Genomic DNA, 19768 nt, shown 5'->3' with positions numbered 1-19768 from the left:
ATGGCCTTAGTGGAAATGTTTTAAGGAGTTAAGCTTAAATAAGTATGCTACTTTTAATGGAAAATAAGATTAAAAATATGTTAAGACATTTATATGACAGAAAATAGAGAAAGAGGGAAAGGAATTGCTGAGACAACTAATAGAAGTGGAATACAAAAAGGGAGGTGAGAGGAGGTCGATGAAACAAGGGAATGAAAGATAGAATATGGAAAAGGTATGATGTATGCTTTTAAATTGTTTTTGTATTGTTTTGTTTAGTTTATTGTGTTTAGTTTAATGTGTTACGGTTGTGTTTTGTATAGTTTATATATTGTATTATATTGTTTTTTCTCTTTTTTGTTTTTGTTGTTGTTTTTTCTTTTCTTTTGTCTTCTTTCTTCTTTTTCTTTTTTGTAAGTTTTAAAAGTAATAAATATTAATTACAAAGAAAAAACAGAATTTGCACTTATTTGAATTTCTCAATGTGGTTCTCCAAACAAGCAGTGTTTACAAAAATGCATAAATTAGGGGAAATTGTGTACAAAGATGAATATATTAGTGAGAACACTGAATTGCCTTTTATTAGGGAAATTGTGTTCTTAAGTGGAAACTCAATACAAAAATGTATGTAAAGAAAGAAAGAGAAAGAAAAAACCGCTTTGGGGGTGTTTGCATTTTCCAATACTAATTCTGCAACTGCAAGACCTAGGAATAAGCTTTTTTCTTGAAGGAAAATAAAAGCAGGTTCCCATGAGCCCAACTTCTAAAAAGAAACCAGAAAAAGGTTTCCCACGAGTCCAATTTCTATGCAGGACACTGAATTTGGTACGTGCAGAACTGGAGGAAGCCAGACAGCCCTCAAGGGAGATCATGACAGCAGCGACTGAGGGTTTGATGATGGACAGTCCTGGTAGCAATTGCTTCTGAAACTGGAACCGGGGAGAAGATAAACGTGCTCCAAGTGGTCAAGAAGCAGCTCTAGATACCCCTGGACTCCAGAGTAGGAAGGGGTTAAGCTCCCCAGATACTGAAGGCTGCAAATCTTCTTGCAAAGACCATCTTGGGTAGTTTGCCATGGTCGGCTTTCTCTACAGAACAGACAGCAGCGCCTGAAAGATTTTCAACCCTAACACATTGCTAGCATGGGAAGTGTGATTCCCCACCCCCAAGGTTTCCCCCATTCCCTGGAAATTTCCTACCACCACCATGCCTTCCTGGGACTCAGTGTGGGAAGCCAGTCCTATGCCTGGTCCCACATTAGCCAGCAACATGGGCTACCAGTGGGTGAAGCCCCAGCTGGTGAGGACTGGAAAAGCTGAAAGTGACACTGTCAGCACTTGCAACGAAAGCTGCTGGGTCCTGTCTAGAGAGAAAACATAAGCCCAAGAGCCTTATGAAACAATAAGAAGTTCATTTCTGGGAGTGCAATCAAGTGGGCAATTTGAGCATGCTTGACAACTCTAATCAATTCCACAAGGATTGTAAAGAGGCTTCTCCTGGCTTAGCACCATCAAGCGGGCAGGGGGGCGGCACTGATCACCTCATACTGCATAACATCAGGTGATTCAAACTTCAAAAGAGAAATCTGTTTTTCCTTTGCAGACCTGGCCTGAATTTAAGCTAGGACTGCAAAGGAAGGATTTTTTTTTTTTTGCAGTTGTGTTTGAACTGAAATTTCCTGCCAAAAGTAGGACCCCACTTGGTGCTGAATTTAAATTCAGGGCTGACCACATGCCCCACTTTGTAAAGAAATAAGCAGGGGTTGACTTTGGGCTCTCAAATTTCAGTGGCACTCTGTGTGATGCTAAAATTCAGTGCCCACCAGTCTCTTACACCCCTGTAGGGGGGCACCCAGCCCAATCACACTGGTTGTGCTACCCCAAAACTGCCTGGGAGTTCCTGAGTAGAGCTGATTTTCAGTCAGGGTTGCAGTTGGGGACAAACTTTAATTCAGTGCTGACCCCAAGTCCATTTTCACCAGGGACTGACTGCTCAACTGGGCACTGGTCATTAACAGTGACTCCCCCAAAAGCCTCAGGCAGGGATATTATGAATCAAGCAGTCCTTGAAGCATCCTGGACCCAGACTGTCAAGGACTTGTAAATTAATAAAAGAACCTTAAGCCTGGCCTGGTAGCTAGTGGTAACTTTTGAGTACAGGAGTTATGCTCTGGTGACAGGCGGCCTCCATCAGACCTTGTTTTTCCCCAGCGATGGAACCTGGGACACCTAGAGCAGGGGTCGGCAACCTAAGGCCCGTTGGCCGGGGGTCATTTAACCGGCCCATGAGCCGCCCCTGAACCGAGTTGCCCACTCAGCAAGTCCCCATGCACTGTGCTAAACTGGCGAAGTACGGTGCAGGGACTCACTTCCGCGGCGTCAGAAATCACATCTGCGTGGATGCAGATGTCAGAAATCACGCATGTGTGTGATCTGGCCCACAGAGGGATCTCTGCTGCAATGAACTGGCCCAGGCAAGGTAAACCTTGCTGACCCCTGACCTAGAGGCAGCGAAAGTGGATATGATGCCTGATAGTGGAAGCCAGGACAGGTCTCTGCCTCCCAATAAAAGTCCTCCTTTCCTCTTCCCTTCTCACAAATGCGACCAAGAACCTGGTTATGCACTAAAATGGGTTCAGAGGCAGCTTCTGCAGCAGACAAAATAGAGCTGGCTTCACCAGGCATGGGGATCCTTTTCTGGCCCTAGGATCACATTCCCTTCCTGGAAACCTTCCAAGGGCCACATGCTAGGAGTGGGCAGAAACCAAAAGCCAAAGTGGGCATAGCCACAGAGGCAAATATTTCCTTTGTGCCAGTGGCTAGTTTCTAAACACACACGCTCACACACCCCTTCATTCAGGCAAGCAAGAGACATAATCGTAGCCCATGGACACTTCCCAGCCTGTCAAAAACACTCAAGGAGCATGAGAAGCAGCACCAGTGAGGAGTGTAGCCTGGAAAGAGTTTTGAGGGCTGGAGAGAGAAGCCTTGAGGGCCTGAGTTTTCCCACCACTGGAATACACCATCACTCAATATCACTATACCTTATGCTGGTATCTGTTGTCAAAAGCATGTTTTATCAGAAGGCTCTTCAAGATGCTGATGGCCATGGATCTGATGTCGTAGTTGTCATGCAGAGCCATAGACGTCTCTCTCAGGAGCAAGCCCACTAAGTAGTGGTGGCGGCAATATTCATCAGACAAGCTGTATTCAAGGTTTGCATCTGCTGTGGAAATGAAAAACAAGCGCCATGTTTCACTTTCTGTGACTGCAGTGCGTTAAGGGCTTGGGTGGCAGCGATAGCAATGCAGCCTCTCAAGGCAATGGGCTGAGCTGCCATGTGGGTCACACAGGGGAATAAGGCAAGCAGGAGGGACTCTGGCTGTTGTTGGCTAGTTTGTGCGGATCTCGTTATGACAGGCAGAAAGGCCCAAGGAAAGATGAAGGGGCCTAGGAAGTTAGCAAGTCAAGTGAAGGTGAGTGGGTGATGGAGACAGCACCATGAGTTGGCATGGAAGGAACATGAGAACTTAACAAATTAAGAAGAGCCTGCTCAATCAGGATAATAACCCATCAAGTCCAGCATCCTATTCTCACAGTGGTCAAATGTTGTAATCTGGCCTGGGATCTTGAGTTGAAGGGCAGTAGGTAAGTAAGTAAGTAAGTAAATAGTAATTAACAACAACCGTGTTCTCATAGTGGCCAACCAGGTGCCCCAGTGGGAAAACCTGCAAAAAGGATTCGAGCACAAGAGCAGCTTCTGTGGTTTCCAGCAACTGGTCTTCAGAAGCATCACTGCCTCCCAGTGTGGAGGCAGAGCATAGACATCATGGCTATTAACCATCAATAGCCTTGTCTTCCATGAATTGTCTAATCCCCTTTTAATGACATCCCTGCCTCCTGTGGGAGGTCTTGAAGATCATCTGAGGAGATCCTGCTAGTTGTTTCATGACAAGTGGATTTCAGTGAATTATCTGGAAGCCGGCCTTCTTGAAGAGAGCAGCCGGCATCAGGAATGCCCTCCCTTGGGCCATTAGAAAGGCAGCAACATTAATAACCATTAAGAGCCTCTTAAGAACATATGTTTATCCTAGCTTTCCTCTTTTAGTTTTATTTCTCTACTGCTCAGGTTTATTTGTGCCTGGTGGCAATGATTAGGGCTGGACGATATACTGTCCAAAACCAGTTTGAAGTCCATATTACAATATTGGTTTCACAGTACTTGACCTGGCAATATACTGTGAATCATTATGTGCGTGTGCACGTGTGCCAAACTATAGTGGGCCCTGGGGGTCCAAGCACCTGCCAAAATTTTCTTGTAGGTGCTCAGCACCCACACTGCAGGGCCCCCAGTGCAACTTCTGGTGCCTCACAAGACCTCGGAACCTGACTTCCAGTGCCAGAAACACTGAGACAATGTCCTTCCCCGTCATGTTGAATCTGCCTTATGCTAAGTGCACCTAGCTCATTATTTTCTCTCTAGGGTTTGGTGCAGGGTTTCCCTCAAACCTCTGCAAGTTGCTCCCTTTAATGCTGGGGACTGAACCTGGGACCTTCTAGATTAGGGGTAGGCAACCTAAGGCCCGTGGGCCGGATGCGGCCCAATCGCCTTCTCAGTCCGGCCCATGGATGGTCCAGGAAGCCACGTGTTTTTACATGAGTGGAATGTGTGTTTTTATTTAAAATGCATCTCTGGGTTATTTGTGGGGCCTGCCTGGTGTTTTTACATGAGTAGAATGTGTGCTTTTATTTAAAATGCATCTCTGGGTTATTTGTGGGGCATAGGAATTCATTCATCCGCTCCCCCCCCCCAAATATAGTGTGGCCCACAACATGGTCTGAGGGACAGCTGGAAAAGGTTGCTGACCCCTGTTCTAGATGCAAACCACATGCTCTAGTAGTGGGGTACAAACCCTCCCACAACCACCACCAGCAATTATATTGTCCTTAATGGGTTGAAAAATGTGCACTCTATTTGATGGCTTGGCCTATGTGAACTGCAGTTCAGTCCATTCCTTCTTCCTGAATACTTCTCGGTAGTAGCGCCCGCCCTGTGGAATGCCCTCCCATCATATGTCAAAGAAATAAACAACTATATGACATTTAGAAGTCCTCTGAAGGCAGCTCTGTTCAGGGAAGTTTTTAATGACTGATGTTTTAATGTATTTTTAATCTTTTGTTGGAAGCCACCCAGAGTGGGTATAAATAATTAATTAAATAATTTATTAATTTATTAAATAAATAATTTACTAAATAAATAATTTACTAAATAAATAAATTATTATTATTATTATTATTATTATTATTATTATTAATCATTATCTCCTGAGCAAGAGCGAACTGGAGCATACAACCCTGTGTCTAATCCAACCTCTATGGCCAAGGCCTGAGGTCAAGGATAAAAGTTGCATGGTGATCCATGAGCAGTTTGGATGTTTATGGCAACTCTTTTGGAACACAGAAGTTAGTCCAAGAAAAGTTAATGTTGCTATCCGTTCTGTGCTTTTGTTAAGAGTCACCCGACAGTGACCTAGATATGCACCCTCATAACCCTGAAATCCTGAAGCTCTACAGGGTGCCGTTTACAGAGAGGGGAAACTTGCTGCCCCAGATGGGCCAGCTCAGCATTATCTCGGATTCAGCAAAAGTAGAAAGCAGTTGTCAGAAACTGAGTTAGTTGGCTTAAGAATCAATCCTGCATGCTTTTAACTGAAATGCATTGGGTGCGAAAAACAAGCTGATCAGTTTAAGAAGCATTGGCTGCATGGCAGTGTTTGTCAAAAAATTTACCGGGTACAGAATGTACCAGCTGATTTGCAATTGCAGTTGATTTGTCATGAAGCTTCCCAGCAGGGATCTCCCAAACCCAGCCCTACCCCAGACGTACCTACTGAAGTGAACCGTTCCAGAACCATGGAAAAGAAATCTAATTAATGTGTAAAAGGGAAACAAAAAGGAATCAATAATATATATAGTCAGTTTTCAATTAACACGGTACATATACCGTGCAACACAAACGGACACAGGAGGTTTTTGAAGTAAGCTGAATCCCAAAGGACCTTGAAGAAGCAACCTCAAAATGAGATCTACAGGCCTGTGGATCAGCTCAGGTGCCTCAGAGCTTTCTGGTGAAAAACAGGCAGGCAGTGCCTTGTGTTTCTGTAAAGGTAAAGGACCCCTGGATGGTTAAGCCCGTCAAAGGCGACTGTGGGGTTGTGGCACTCATCCCGCTTTTCAGGCCGAGGGACCTGGCATTTCTCCAGACAGTTTTCCGGGTCATGTGGCCAGCAGGACTGGACCGCTTCTGATGCACTGAGGACCATGTTTCTGTACATCACAATGAAGGAAACTTTTGCAAATGAGTTGAGTGTGCAAGTGTCTATACATTCTAAACTCTTTAGGAATGTGAGGTGCGGCAAAGGGTTTTAGTGGGTTTCAAAAGGTTAGTTGGTATTAGGGTTAGTAAGACTGTGTTTTGGAGTTAATTCCATGCTTTCCTTTTGACGAAGAGGACTGTAGCCCACAGATGCTCATGCTGTAATAATTGTGTTAGTCTTTTAAAGAACCACAATATTATTTTTAGTGTTTGAAGCCTTCCTGTGATGGAAGTGTTAAAATGATGTCTGCCCCCTCCCTGAGTGCTTAGGAGTTGCAGAATGCACAAAAGTTATGATGGATCAATAATAACTAAATATCAGCCTTTTAAGCCACTCAGCTGAGGACTTACCTTGGCCTCTCTGAAGTTTCGGTTTGGCAAAGGTCATTGGCAAATTTAATGGAATGTAGTGCTCGTGGTTACAGATTGTCTGCAGGAATTCAAACTTGTATTCCAGCAACAGCTAGATGCGGAGGAGGAAAAAACCAAAAACCACAAACATAGTATTAATGCACACTAATCTGTGACACTAATCATCTTCTTGCCTCCACAAGTCTGGCCATGTTACCTTTGGGTCTTTGGGGCTGAATCCAGAAATGTAGTCATTGATCAAGTTGAAAATAAATCCCCGGTCCATGAATGTCAAGCATCGCTGCAGAAGATAAAAAGAAAAGGAAAGGGGAAAAAAAGAATAGAATGTGCTGTGTCACAGTCTGCAGGAAAATGGCTTCCAACCTATTTCACAGCACACCCTGAAAAAAGCTCCCTGGAGCATCTTGGAACTTCTATCTGTGGGGCTTAAATCTTGGGAGTGAGGATAATGAGCTGCTAGATTCAAACAGGCGAATCTACTAGCCGCCCATAGGCCCTTTACCTGCACCCTTCAAGGACAGAGGAAGCAGGGGGCCTGGCTTTTCCTGCCCTTCAGGACCACCTTTGGAAGTGGTTGGGAAGATGGCTATCCTATTGCCTCTCGGTCTTTTCTTCACCAAGCTAAACATCCCCAACTCCCTTAAAAATTCTTCATAAGGCTTGGCTTCCAGACCCTTTATCATATTGTCGTCCTATGCAGCTTCTCAGTATCCTTTGCAAATGTTTTGCAAAGCAACACACAATTGCTTTCTTCTGCCTGCCCTGACCGCCCCCCCACACTCAACATTAAGTGTTGCTGCATGACTTGAGTTCTAGTATAATGAGAGAGGAAATTTTCACCCTATCTGCAGGTCCAACAATGTCCATAATCAGAGCCGTAGCTAGGCGATCTTATGCCCCTGGCAGAACCGTCCAGATTGCGCCCCCTAGCCACAGACAAATTGGCTCTTCTTTCTGCCTCACCTCCAACATCCCCCCCCCGCACCCACTCAATTCACCCTCATTTAAAAACTTTCTTATGAGGCAATAATCGATAATCGACATGGAGATATTTTTAGCCAATTTTGGCCGCCCCCCCGCATTGCCTGAACCCCTGGCGGGGGTCCACCTCACCACCCCCTCGCTACAGCCCTGGCCATAATTTAATACACATCTGTCACACATACCCTAGCTATTAAGGAAAGGCTATACCGTGGAACTCTAAACGAGCTATTGCTTCAGCAGTTATTCCATTCAGATATGTGAGATCTAGAGGATCCACCCCTTCCTGGGCCTTCAGCTGGGCCCAGGAGGTTATTACATGTGCTTCCTCTCCTTCCAACTAGACTCATGTGAGGCTAGTTTTGCATGCCCTGAAGATCCTGCTTGGCACACAGTCTCTCTCGAGTCCCTGGAGTGAGTGAGTGAGTGAGTGGGTGGGTGTGGTGCTCAACAGCAAGCCAAGGACCCAGGGAACTGGTGCAGAGACCAGTTGCTGGAATGGGGGGGGGTACTTCTGACAACTACTCAGGGGTTACTGGTGTTGTGGGCCTCTGTTACCTGATCCTGCTCCCTTTGCTCCTCCTCTAAAAAGACCCCAGATTCCAAGCCCGGGCAAAGCTGATCCCTGACTCCTTCATGAATTACTCCCCACAAACTAAAACCCCCAAGGCTTAGAGTTTCTCTCCATAAGGAACTTGTTTGAACCCTTTCATCAGTTTGGGTTGCCCTTTTTCTGCACCTTTTCCAATTCAAAAATTTCTGGTTCGTATCCAACAATAATTACTGCAGACCCATTGAAACTAATGACCATAACTAACTTAGGCTGATTAATTTCAATGAGTCTTCACTTGAGTAGAATTTAGTCTGCTACAACCATTTTCTTTTTTATGAGCAGGGATGCCCAAAAGCTGAACACAGTATTCCAGATTTGATTGCACCTCAGACATGGTCAAATATGTTATTCTTAGTTCTTGTTTTCATAGTGTGTGTGTGTGTGTGTGTGTGTGTGTGTGTGGATTTGAGGGGGACGGAAAGAGCAAAAGAAACTACCAACCTTCAGGAAGTTGGCCAAGCTGAAATTGACATTTCTGGACTCCTCCGTAATCTCACTGTAGCGAATGTTCACGTGAGGGATGATGGCGAGGAGCAGAGAGTGCAAGGCGTGGTTGTAGGACTCTGGGAACCGCTGGACCCTGGGGAGCTGAAGCAGCACAATGTGAATGAGAACAAGGAAAAGATTGGGAAAAGGCTGGGAGCACCATTTTATCATTTGCAGGATAAGATGCATTATCTACTGCATTTATCCCCCCCCCCTTTCCTCCAAAGAGCTCAAGGCAGCATACACAGTTCTCCTCCTCCCCATTTCTTCCTCACAACAGCCCTGTGAGGTAGGTTAGGTTGGGAGCGAGTGATTGGCCCAAGGTCAGCCAATTAACTTAATGTCTGAGTTAGGGATTTGACCCCTGGTCTCCCAGGTCCCAGCCCAATGCTCTAACCAACACACCACTACTGACCACAAACTTGGTTGACCACAAACTTGACATGAGCCAACAGTGTGACGTGGCAGCTAAAAAAGCCAATGCAATTCTGGGCTGCATCAATAGGAGTATAGCATCTAGATCAAGGGAAGTAATAGTGCCACTGTATTCTGCTCTGGTCAGACCTCACCTGGAGTACTGTGTCCAGTTCTGGGCACCACAGTTCAAGAAGGACACTGACAAACTGGAACGTGTCCAGAGGAGGGCAACCAAAATGGTCAAAGGCCTGGAAACAATGCCTTATGAGGAACGGCTAAGGGAGCTGGGCATGTTTAGCCTGGAGAAGAGGAGGTTAAGGGGTGATATGATAGCCATGTTCAAATATATAAAAGGATGTCACATAGAGGAGGGAGAAAGGTTGTTTTCTGCTGCTCCAGAGAAGCGGACACGGAGCAATGGATCCAAACTACAAGAAAGAAGATTCCACCTAAACATTAGGAAGAACTTCCTGACAGTAAGAGCTGTTTGACAGTGGAATTTGCTGCCAAGGAGTGTGGTGGAGTCTCCTTCTTTGGAGGTCTTTAAGCAGAGGCTTGACAACCATATGTCAGGAGTGCTCTGATGGTGTTTCCTGCTTGGCAGGGGGTTGGACTCGATGGCCCTTGTGGTCTCTTCCAACTCTATGATTCTATGATTCTATGATTCTATGACTCTCACCAATAGTATCCACTTTTTCAAAATTGGTTCTTTTGTGTTTTTGGTTTTCCCAGGTTGCTTTGTTTTTAAGTTTGTTTGTAAAATATATTGAAATTTTAATTAGCACTCCCCTCCTTTTTACCATGGTGTAATATTGGGGCAATCCTGAACAAATATAATAACCATGAGCTGTACCCGTCAATAAAGTGGACCAAATCAATTTTTGTAAGGCAGGGTGAGGAGCCTGCGGCCCTCAGGATGTTGCTGGACTGCCGTTCGGATTATCCCTAACCACTGGAGATGCTGGTAGGGGCTGATGGGACTGGAGTCCAGCAGCATCTGAAGGGCAACGGGTTCCTCAGCTCTGGCATATAGGTTAAAACAGTAGTCCTGAAGCAGTAAGAATCCTTCCTTCAATGCTGCAGGGATACGTCTTAGCAGCTTTTGCCTTAGAAGGCATTAGAGTAACTGCTTTGCATACAGAGGGTTCCAGGCTCAACCTCCTTCCTCTTCAGTTACGGCTGCCAGTCAGTGTGGGCAATACTGAGCAAGATGGAGCCATGATTTGACTCAGTGTGCATGACACTTCCCACAGAATGACTTCCATTTAAATATACTTGGTTTTATATATATATGTATATCTATCTATATCTATATCTATATCTATATCATCTATATCTATAATCTATATCTATATCTATCAAGTGGGAGACACCTTTCTAGTTGATCCAAAGCATTAACTGATTAATCTAGCTGATTTAAAGATGAGATGCTGCAGCCCTAAAAATAATGGAACTAAAGTCGCACCTCTCCCCAATATTTCTAGTTGTCATTTATGTTGGGAGGAAGATTTGTGATGTGGAGCCAGAGGAAGCATAATTGCACTACGTTTGCTGAGCACCTCCTGCTAGCCCTGAAGCGGCTGCTTTTGTCTTTACCTTAATCTTGTTCTCATCCAGGAGGTACATAGCCATTGACTTGGCCAGAGCTTCAAAGAAAAACCACGAATACTGGAATAAACCAGGAGAAACACAGAGATACATTCACTAAGCAAGAGCAAATCACAGTGATTCTCAGCCTGGAAGAATCTGGATTGGCAATGGCCACACAATGAGTGCTGGGATGCATCTTTCATGATCAAGCCCAGCACCCTTGGCCAGACTGGCCTTAGCTGTTACACTGGCAGGATGTACCCATTGGAGCTGGTAGGGTGGAAGGCAGGGAGGCCAACAGTAGGTGGCGCCAAAGCCAGTGAAAAGCAGAGCTAACCCATTCTGATTTTGCCATTCTCACCCTTGCCAGAGTGAGACTTACTCCTGCGGGCGACCTCACAAATTCGATACCAATAAATAAGGGAGTGCGCCAAGGATGTATATTGGCTCCCTGTCTATTCAACCTATTTATCAGCGACATGCGAGCACCCCTAGTTAACTCTTCTTTAAGTATACACGCGCCTAGACTAGCGGACTACCGCTGCCCACTCCTTTTATATGCGGACGACGCGGTAATTCTATCTTATACACGTGTTGGACTAATCAGAGCTCTGAAGATCTTTGCCACGTATTGTCAACTCAACCAATTAACCATCAACCATGTTAAATCCAAGATTCTGATTTTCTCCAGAAGCCGGAGATTATACGAATGGAAGCTTGGTGGAGCAAAAATAGAGCAAGTTCTAAAATTTCAATACCTAGGAGTTATTTTTCAATACAATTTGGGGTGGAAAGCTCAAATTCAACACCTACTTAACAAGGCCAAAACTCTGTCATATGCGCTCCTCCGATTCTTTTTTTCGGATGGAGCTTTGCACGTTCCCTCGGCCCTAAAGGTGTTCAAGGCAAAAGTGGTTGCCGTGCTTGCTTATGCTGCCCCGCTTTGGGCTGTGATGACAGATCTTGCTCCTCTCGAGACACTGCAAAATCAATTTCTACGTCGGCTCCTAATGCTCCCTCTGTGCGTAAGCAACGCAGCCATGCGACTAGAATTGAAGATCGCATCCTTAGAAACTTGCCTGTGGAAGCAAGTCTTCAATTATTGGTTATCATTGTGGCATAGACTACCAAACCATTACCTTGTCCAATGCTTATGGCGAGATGAATTCTCTAGCCCTTGGACTAGTAGAATTCATGCCAAACTCCTGAGTTATGGAATCTCTCCTTCAGATTCCCTAAAACTAGACCAAATTACTGCTCAAAGACTGATCCGCCAAAGACTGGATGACATCGATCTACAGCGAAATTATATGCTGGGGGGAGGTGTTTGTTCGCCTCAGAACATTGGTATCACATTAACTTACTGCGTTCCATCATACCTCTCCTCCCTTTCGACTGTTGCCCAAAGACTGGCCTTCACCAAAGCGAGGTTCAACGTTTTTCCCTCCAACGTCCTGAGACATAGATTCTCAAAGGGCCAAGCCCCCGCCATGTGCGAATGTGATAAGGAGACACCGGAGTCGCTCCAGCACATTATGTTCACTTGCCCCCTGTTTAATGTGCCACGGGCAAATTTGTTGGGATCAATCATACAGAAACTAGAGGGCACCCCATCAAAATTCCACCTTGCCCAAATCTTGCAGGATAAGGATACTCATACGACCCTGAAAGTGGCAAGGTTCCTGGTCGCTGTCCTTACCCAAAAGCGACGCCAAGGGGCACTACAAGCTAACTAAGGCGTAGTATGCCATTCTATAGTATAGTATTTTATTGTTATAGTGGTGCTTTAGTGGCTGTTTTCCCCACGTGCACAAGTTGTTATTTATGTCTCGTTTTTACCTGTATGGGCCTATGGCCGTAAATAAAATTACTTACTTACTTGCCATTCTCCTCCTCCACTTCCTCTCTGCACCTTGGCGGCCTTTGAGCTCTCAAATCTCAGCAGAGCCCTGTGCAATGCCAAAATTCAGTGCTCTCCCACCTCTCATGCTCCCTTCTATAGCAATGTTTTGGCGCGCCTGCAGTGTGACCACACCAGTTGCGCCACCGTAAAACTGCCTCTGCTCTGCAGAGTTCTACAGTGGCAACACTAAGGGAGAGGGAGCTAACAGCCAGTGCCCCCTCAGGCTGAGGTTAGTGGGGCAATGCCCCATTCACACTAATGAACCAGCTTCCACTGAGTGGGTGCAAATAAAATCCTGCCTTGTCTTGTCTCACCTTCAGCATCTTATTGATGGCCAAGAAATCTGCCGACTGCTTCAAAATTGTTGCCATCGCGACAGCCAAGATTTCGTGTGTAGTCTTTGAGTGAGGCACAACAGGCTTCTCGGGCCGAAAGCAATACTGAAAAAGAGTGTGTGTCACACATCATCAGAGAGGGCTCCCCAGTCACAAAGGAGAGGGTGATGGGGCAGAACACACGGACCTAAGAATGGACTGCATTCCAACCAGTCCAGCATCCTATTCTCACAGTGGCCACCCAGATGCCCCAATGGGAAACCCAAAAGCAGAACTTGAGCACAAGAGCCCTCTCTGCTCCTGTGTCTTCCAGAAACTGCCATTCAGAAGCACTACTGCTCCAAACTGTGGAGGCAGAGAGCAGTCATTGATGGTGCTCTCCTCCACAAATTTGTTTAATCCTCTTATAAGAACCTAAGAACCGCAGCCAGCACTTACCTTTATGAAAGCCCTCAAGTAATGGTCAAGGCCTTCCTCATGGCATCTGGACACAATATGGAGGAGAACCCTGAGGAAGAACAGCAAGTTTGAATGTGAGGCAGGATCTGCGAAGGAGGGCCGCTTCTGCATGTTCCTTGTGGAAAAGCAGCTCCACCTACTTATTGGGTAAGTACACTCCCAAGTTCTCTCCTGGGGGAGAAGTGAGGCAGCAAGACCACCTCCATCAGCCAAGATGCCTTTTTGGCTCCTCCCACCCCCACCACAAAAATGTCCCCATCAGTTGCCAATCCATGGGGTTGCATTCAAGGGAGACGTGAAAGGCAGCAAGCCCCACCCATTGACTCTGCTGCAGACTCTAACAATGTGGGTTTCTCAAAGCTTGGGATTATGGCTTCACTGATCTATGACAAACAGTATACTATCACCAAAAACTTACATGGTACAGTTGACAGCAATTTCTTCCTCTTGTGTCCGGGTGGTGAGGACTCTAAAGAGTTGTGTAAGGACCACAGGCAGAAACTGTATCATCACTTGGATATCCATGGCATGTAGGCACTGAAACACACACGTTTATTTTAAAAGCATTTGTAAATTGTAAAATTTGTATTTTAAATCCTCTAGGCAGTATACAAAGACACAACATGAAAGCCAGTGTCATACACACAGGTTCACAACATTAATAAACCAGTAAAACTAGTATTATGAAAACAGATAAAACCAGAAATTCAGCAGTGGCAGAGTACAGTAATAAGGGGCCAGGGAAAGCCTGGGCAAATGAATATAATAAAATAGATACTTTATTTTTATTTCACAAAAGTTATGTACCACTTGACAGTGAACAAGCAAGCAAGCAAGCAAGCAAGCAAACAAACAAACAAACAAACAAACAAACCACAAAGTGGTATATGGGGGAAAAAATGAAATTGCCAGGAAAAAAGAACTGGACTATTAAAAAAATTCAAAAATAATTAAAATCAACGATAAGCTAGAACCCAGATTGAAGCGCACATCCACATTCTGCAGGAGGGGGACCCCGTTACTGTTGGGTGCTCATGGACGGGCCAGAGGAACCGTTCCAGCTCACCTTGAGATATTTAACAAGTTCTCCTGGGACTTCTTTGGCACCTGCTTGAATCATCTGGCAATACTGGAAGAATTTATGGAGGTGGAGATCCTGAAAGGAACAGAGAAGCTCAGTTCACAGCCTTCTCTTGTGCCTTATTCATCCCACTGATTTTCACCCAAGACCAGCAGCCTTCAGATATGGCAGATGGTTCTTGACAGAGCCTACGGGGCACACAGTGGCATCCCCCATGCCACCTCAAAGTGGCAATTGCCCAAGGGAAGGGCCGTGGCTCAGTAGTAGAGCATCCGCTTTGCATGCCAAAGGTACCGGGTTCAGTCCCCAGTGACATCTCTAGATAGGGCTGAGAATGTCCCCTGCCTGAAACTCTGAAAAGCCACTGCCAGCCAGTGTGGATGGCACAGATCTAGATGGGCAAATCTTGTGACTCAGTATATGGGAGCTTCCTGTGTTCCTCTGCAGAGGAAGGGCCATAGTTCAATGGTAGAGCATGTGCTTTGCCTTAGAAGGCCTCTGGGTTTAATCCCCTGTGGCATCTCCAGGGAGGACTGGGAATGTCCCCTGCCTGAAACCCTAGGAAGCCACTGCCAGTCAGAGTAGACAGCATTGAGCTAGATAGACCAGTGACTCAGCTTCCTATGTTCCTATGCTTTGAAGGAAACATCTCAGAACATCTTGGCCAGCCAAGATGACTATGGGAAACCCAAAAGTACCCTGCCCACCCGTGATTCCCAGCAACTGGTGCACAGAAGCATGACTGCCTCCAACCGACTACAGTGTACTTGGCATTTTATTGGTCTACAGAAATGGACTAATATGATTAAACCACCCTGAAGGAATGCAGAGAAGGCTTTTCAGATGGAATGCAGTCCAGCCTCACAAAGGTTTGGAGGCTCCTAAGCACACAAGATGGCATACATCTCTCTAGGCAGGCAGGCAAGAGGAACTATTGTTGTCGTTCCTGCCAAGGCTGAGGGAAGGGGCATGGCCTGTGGAGGAGAGGTGGCTTGTGGAGCTGTGGCCTCCAGAGCACCCCAAGGGCCAAATGTGGAATTTTCCCACCCAAGCCTTATAAGATGGAAAAAATGTGACTTCATTTTCAATAGTTACCCTTAGAATGGTTATGGATCCTTCATTTTTTTTTAAAAAAAGAACCCATCAAGCAAAGGCTGAGTTGCACTTACTTGGGTGTAAATGGTTGACTCCAAATGGAGCTTGATCTTGAAGAGAGCCTTTGCCCCATCAACCCATTTAACATCAATACTTGGCTGCAAGAAAAGTGAGGGCGGGAGAGAGAAGAGGAGAAAGTGTCACGTTTGAATTTGGCTAAAGAGGTTCAGTTCACCTTGCAAGGCAGCTTTGCTCAGCCCGGCATGAAAAAGTATAAAAAAGTCATCTTCATGCATAAAATTCAGAAAGAAGATTGAAAGAAAGTGTTGGTGGCGGGGAGAATTTGACGCAATCCTCAAACTGTAGTTTGGTATCTCAATCTTTTTCAGTAGATTTTGGATCCAAAAATCTGTGGGTAGTCCATGGGGTACAGAATTACTGCCTTCACTCTTCAGGCCGGAGGGCTGGCCTCTTCAGAGATTGCAGTTTCCCACAAAAAGGGTAGGACCTAGGGGAGCTGAGACGAGCCTCCTGTTTGCTTGTATCCATCCATCTCTGCCTGTTAGTGCTAGCAGATGGGCAAGTTTTAATACTATGCAACAGTGGGCTCCAATGTAACTGCTGCACTTGTTGCATGACAGATTCTGCTGTCTATTGCACCACGAAGTTATTAGCAACCTGCTCATGCATTCTCTTGCGAAATTATTGTCAGCGGGCACCAGCTGTGCCAGCTAGGGAGGGCTGAAGCCCTCCCCCCCGCCACCCGACGTTCCTAGGAGGGCGCCAGGCCCCGTCAATATTGAGCGGCGATGTGGCATACCACATCAGTGGGTTGCACAACATGATGTGTGCTACATCAGTGCGTTCTGTGACATGATGCATGACATCAGATGTCAGCCCCCTCAATAGTGGGGGCAAGCCAGTTCTCCTGGCTGGCGCAAAGCATTTTGCCAGTGGATTGACTATACTGCTAAGTGAGTACCGTATTTTTCGCTCTATAGGACACACCGTCCCATAAGGCACACCTAGTTTTTTGGGGGGGAAATAAAGGGGGGGGGAAATTATTTCCTCCTCAGGTGCAGGGCTGGGGAAGCCCGAGCTTCCCCCGACCCCAGCCCCCAGAACAGGCAGCTCTCCGCAAGCCATGGGAGCCTGGCGCCAGGCTCCCACGGCTTGCGTAGAGGTGTGGGAAGCCTGGAGAGCAAGAGGGGTCAGTGCGTCCCGACCCCTCTCGCTCTCCAGGCTTCAGCGAAAGCCTGCATTCACCCCATAGGATGCACACACATTTCCCCTTCATTTTTGGAGGGGGAAAAGTGCGTCCTATAGGGCGAAAAATACGGTAACTTGGCACTACAATATTATTCATACTACTACTACTACTATAAGTTTAGGGTCCCGGTTGTTGCAATGACTGAACCTCCCAGTGAGCTCCTCCACTGCAGATCCATTCACAAAGGCAGACATCAAATTGTATTAATGATTGAGGTGCCCCTGACGTGGACCATCATGTTATAACGTGCGTTTTGAACAACAACAAAAACCCAGCACCCCTAATCCTGCAGTTAAGAAGTCTGAATGATTTCTGGTCAGAATAATTATGCAAATTAAGTTTTTGCCTTGGCTTTACCTAATGCATTCTGCTTGCGCAAATTGTCAGTTGATTGGGGGGGAGTGTCTGAGGGGATGGGATCCTAATGAGCAGGACACAGAGAGTTTGAATCTTGCTTTAAAAAGGAATGGTGATGTCCTCAGATGATGAATTGCACACCGCATCATTTGCAAGCTCATTTGGTGTACCTTCTTAGGTGCATGGAAGACACACAGCATATCAGCACAGGTAAAATACAGTCCACGCCCTCAGATTCACTTATTAGGTCTCCCTACCTTTCGAGCCTCAGAATCCCCGACACTCAGGTAGCCTGCTGGCAGATTGGCTGAAACAGGCAAGTGCTGCTCAGAGGTGATGATCCGGCCATCCTTCAGCAAAGGCAGCCAAGTAAACCCAACTGCAGAGACAGCAATGCACACAGCTGTGTAAGCATCCTTTTTAGCATGTAGGTAGAATCATGATCATGAACTTGCTTTGGGAATCACTTATATGTTACTGGAAACAAACCCATTTTTCCCTTCTTTTAATTTGCTAAAATGGAATTGCATTTGCCCTTTCATCACCCATTCACTTAGCTTGGAGAGGGTCCTTTTTGAGCTCCTTGAGATCTCTGTTTGTTTTAACCACCCTCAACAACTGGGTGTCATCAGCAAACTTTCACCTCTGTTCACCTCTAACTGGATCATTTATGAATGCTTGGAAAGTATCTGTCTGTGGGGGGGACTCCACTTTCTACATGAACTATCCACTCATTCCCCCTCTCTGCTTGCTGTTTCGTGATCGGTTCCTGATACACAGGACAACCTCTCCTCTTATCCCATGACTGCTATGCTTACACAGTCTTTGGTGAGACACTCTGTCAAAAAATGTCATCTTGTAAGGTGAGGGGAGGCAATAATAGGGTAACTAACACATTTTTGCTTGGCAAGACACAGCTATTTCTAAGAATCATTTCACATTTTGCTTTTCCCAATGCCTAAAATACATGGCCCAGTTTTAAGCTAATCACCTGCACACTAGAAAGACAGGTGAGGAACAGGAGGGCAGGTATCCAGTCTTGTAGTATGTGAAACTGAAACAAAGAGACGGGCACTTGACAATGGTGGTGGTAGTCCATGGAATGGATAGGACAACTCCTTTCTGATACACCTCATGCTTCCTTCTAACAAACACAGACTGCTTGGGTGGGAGGTGGGGAGAACAAAGGCGCGGGTTCAAGTTGTGAGCCTACCTGTTGTCTCCACGGCATCCTGCTTTTTTGCTGTCCCCTTTGTGTTAATTTCGCAGCTGACATGATAGAAGGTGAAAAGCAGGTGATGCTTTTGATGGAGGTGGATTGGGAGTTCAATTTTAATCTAAAATGACATAATGAGAGCGATGCTGCATTCGTGAGTGCTGAGATGCAGTTTAAACTACTCTTTAAGAAACAAGAAAAAAAATGGGGGGAGGGGGAAGGACCAACATGGCATTGCATTCATCATCTCTCTTGTTAATCTGGAAATCCCTCCTAAACTGACTTCCTGCCCAAATTTCTTACCCTGCAAAGCCTTCAATGGTCTTCCCATCATTAGAAGTGTCATGCTGGACAAGGTCAAAGGACCGATCTTGTCCAGCATCTTGTTCTCACAGTGACGAACCAGGCTGCCATTGTTGTTGTTAAAATCTGTATACAGCCCTATACCTGCACGGTCTCAGGGTAGTTACAACACAAACCCAAAATATAAAAACACAAAATAAAGCAACCCAATAAACCCACCCTCCCCAAACACATTTTAAAAGGGCATTGGATATCAATCAGCCAAAGATCTGGTTAAAGAGGAACATTTTTGCCCATGCAATCATGATAATTGACTTCCTTCCCCCCACACTTCCGTGGTTCTATATATTTACCCACTATGGCTGCATATTCTGATTATAGGTTTTGTTCTCCTCCCTCCTCATCATATCTTTATATACTTTAAACTGCTGAATTTACTCCAACCCTGCTAATGTTTTAACCTGTTTAACAAGATTCTTCAGCTATATTCAGATATTGTTTAAAGTATCACACCTTTCCTAAAACTCTAAAACCTGTAGCACAGATATCGAAGGCAAAGATGAGAGAAAGTCTCCTAATAGACATGAAGGAGAAACAGACAGATGCAGGGGAGAAGGGAGGAAAGAGACTTAAATAACAGGACAACAGTTTAATTCTTTTAACTCAAAAGCAGCATCCCAGAACCCTTGCTCCCTGCTCCCAAAGACGGATATGGATAAAATGACCGGACTTTGGTAATTTTAACAAGGCCACAGTTTGGCACCCTCAAATGAATATTTTCAATTCTTCTCAATTTTGCTCTACCTCAGCTCAGCACCCTGTGAAGGAAAGCTGTTAACACACTGGCTGTGGGACGGAAGCTTCCTGGCTCTGGAAGGGTCCTAGAGCCCTTCACTCCTTCCCAAAGCTGGACAGTGCCAGGGCTCCGGCGTCATC

The 19768-nt window shown here is 45.7% G+C and overlaps 1 protein-coding gene across 4 annotated transcripts in view; it reads right to left on the bottom strand.

Annotated features, from left to right (window-relative positions):
* The window catches only part of DOCK11 (dedicator of cytokinesis 11), a 163748-nt gene that overhangs the window by 45518 nt on the left and 98462 nt on the right, over positions 1–19768 (bottom strand). For all 4 annotated transcript variants that reach the window (XM_079962611.1, XM_079962609.1, XM_079962608.1 and 1 more), the window contains exons 20-31: positions 18527–18650; positions 17571–17692; positions 15761–15844; positions 14577–14666; positions 13929–14047; positions 13490–13559; positions 13031–13156; positions 10820–10891; positions 8762–8908; positions 6923–7006; positions 6706–6817; positions 3023–3201 (exon numbers count right to left, since the gene is read on the bottom strand). In XM_079962611.1, coding sequence (XP_079818737.1) covers positions 3023–3201; positions 6706–6817; positions 6923–7006; positions 8762–8908; positions 10820–10891; positions 13031–13156; positions 13490–13559; positions 13929–14047; positions 14577–14666; positions 15761–15844; positions 17571–17692; positions 18527–18650 — 1329 coding nt within the window. The remainder of the gene's footprint in view (positions 1–3022; positions 3202–6705; positions 6818–6922; positions 7007–8761; positions 8909–10819; positions 10892–13030; positions 13157–13489; positions 13560–13928; positions 14048–14576; positions 14667–15760; positions 15845–17570; positions 17693–18526; positions 18651–19768) is intronic.

Source organism: Podarcis cretensis (assembly GCF_951804945.1).
Source record: "Podarcis cretensis genome assembly, chromosome: Z".
NCBI classification, from domain to species: Eukaryota; Metazoa; Chordata; class Lepidosauria; order Squamata; family Lacertidae; genus Podarcis; species Podarcis cretensis.
Note: the sequence above shows the minus strand (reverse complement) of the source record. Positions and strands in the feature narration are given on the sequence as shown.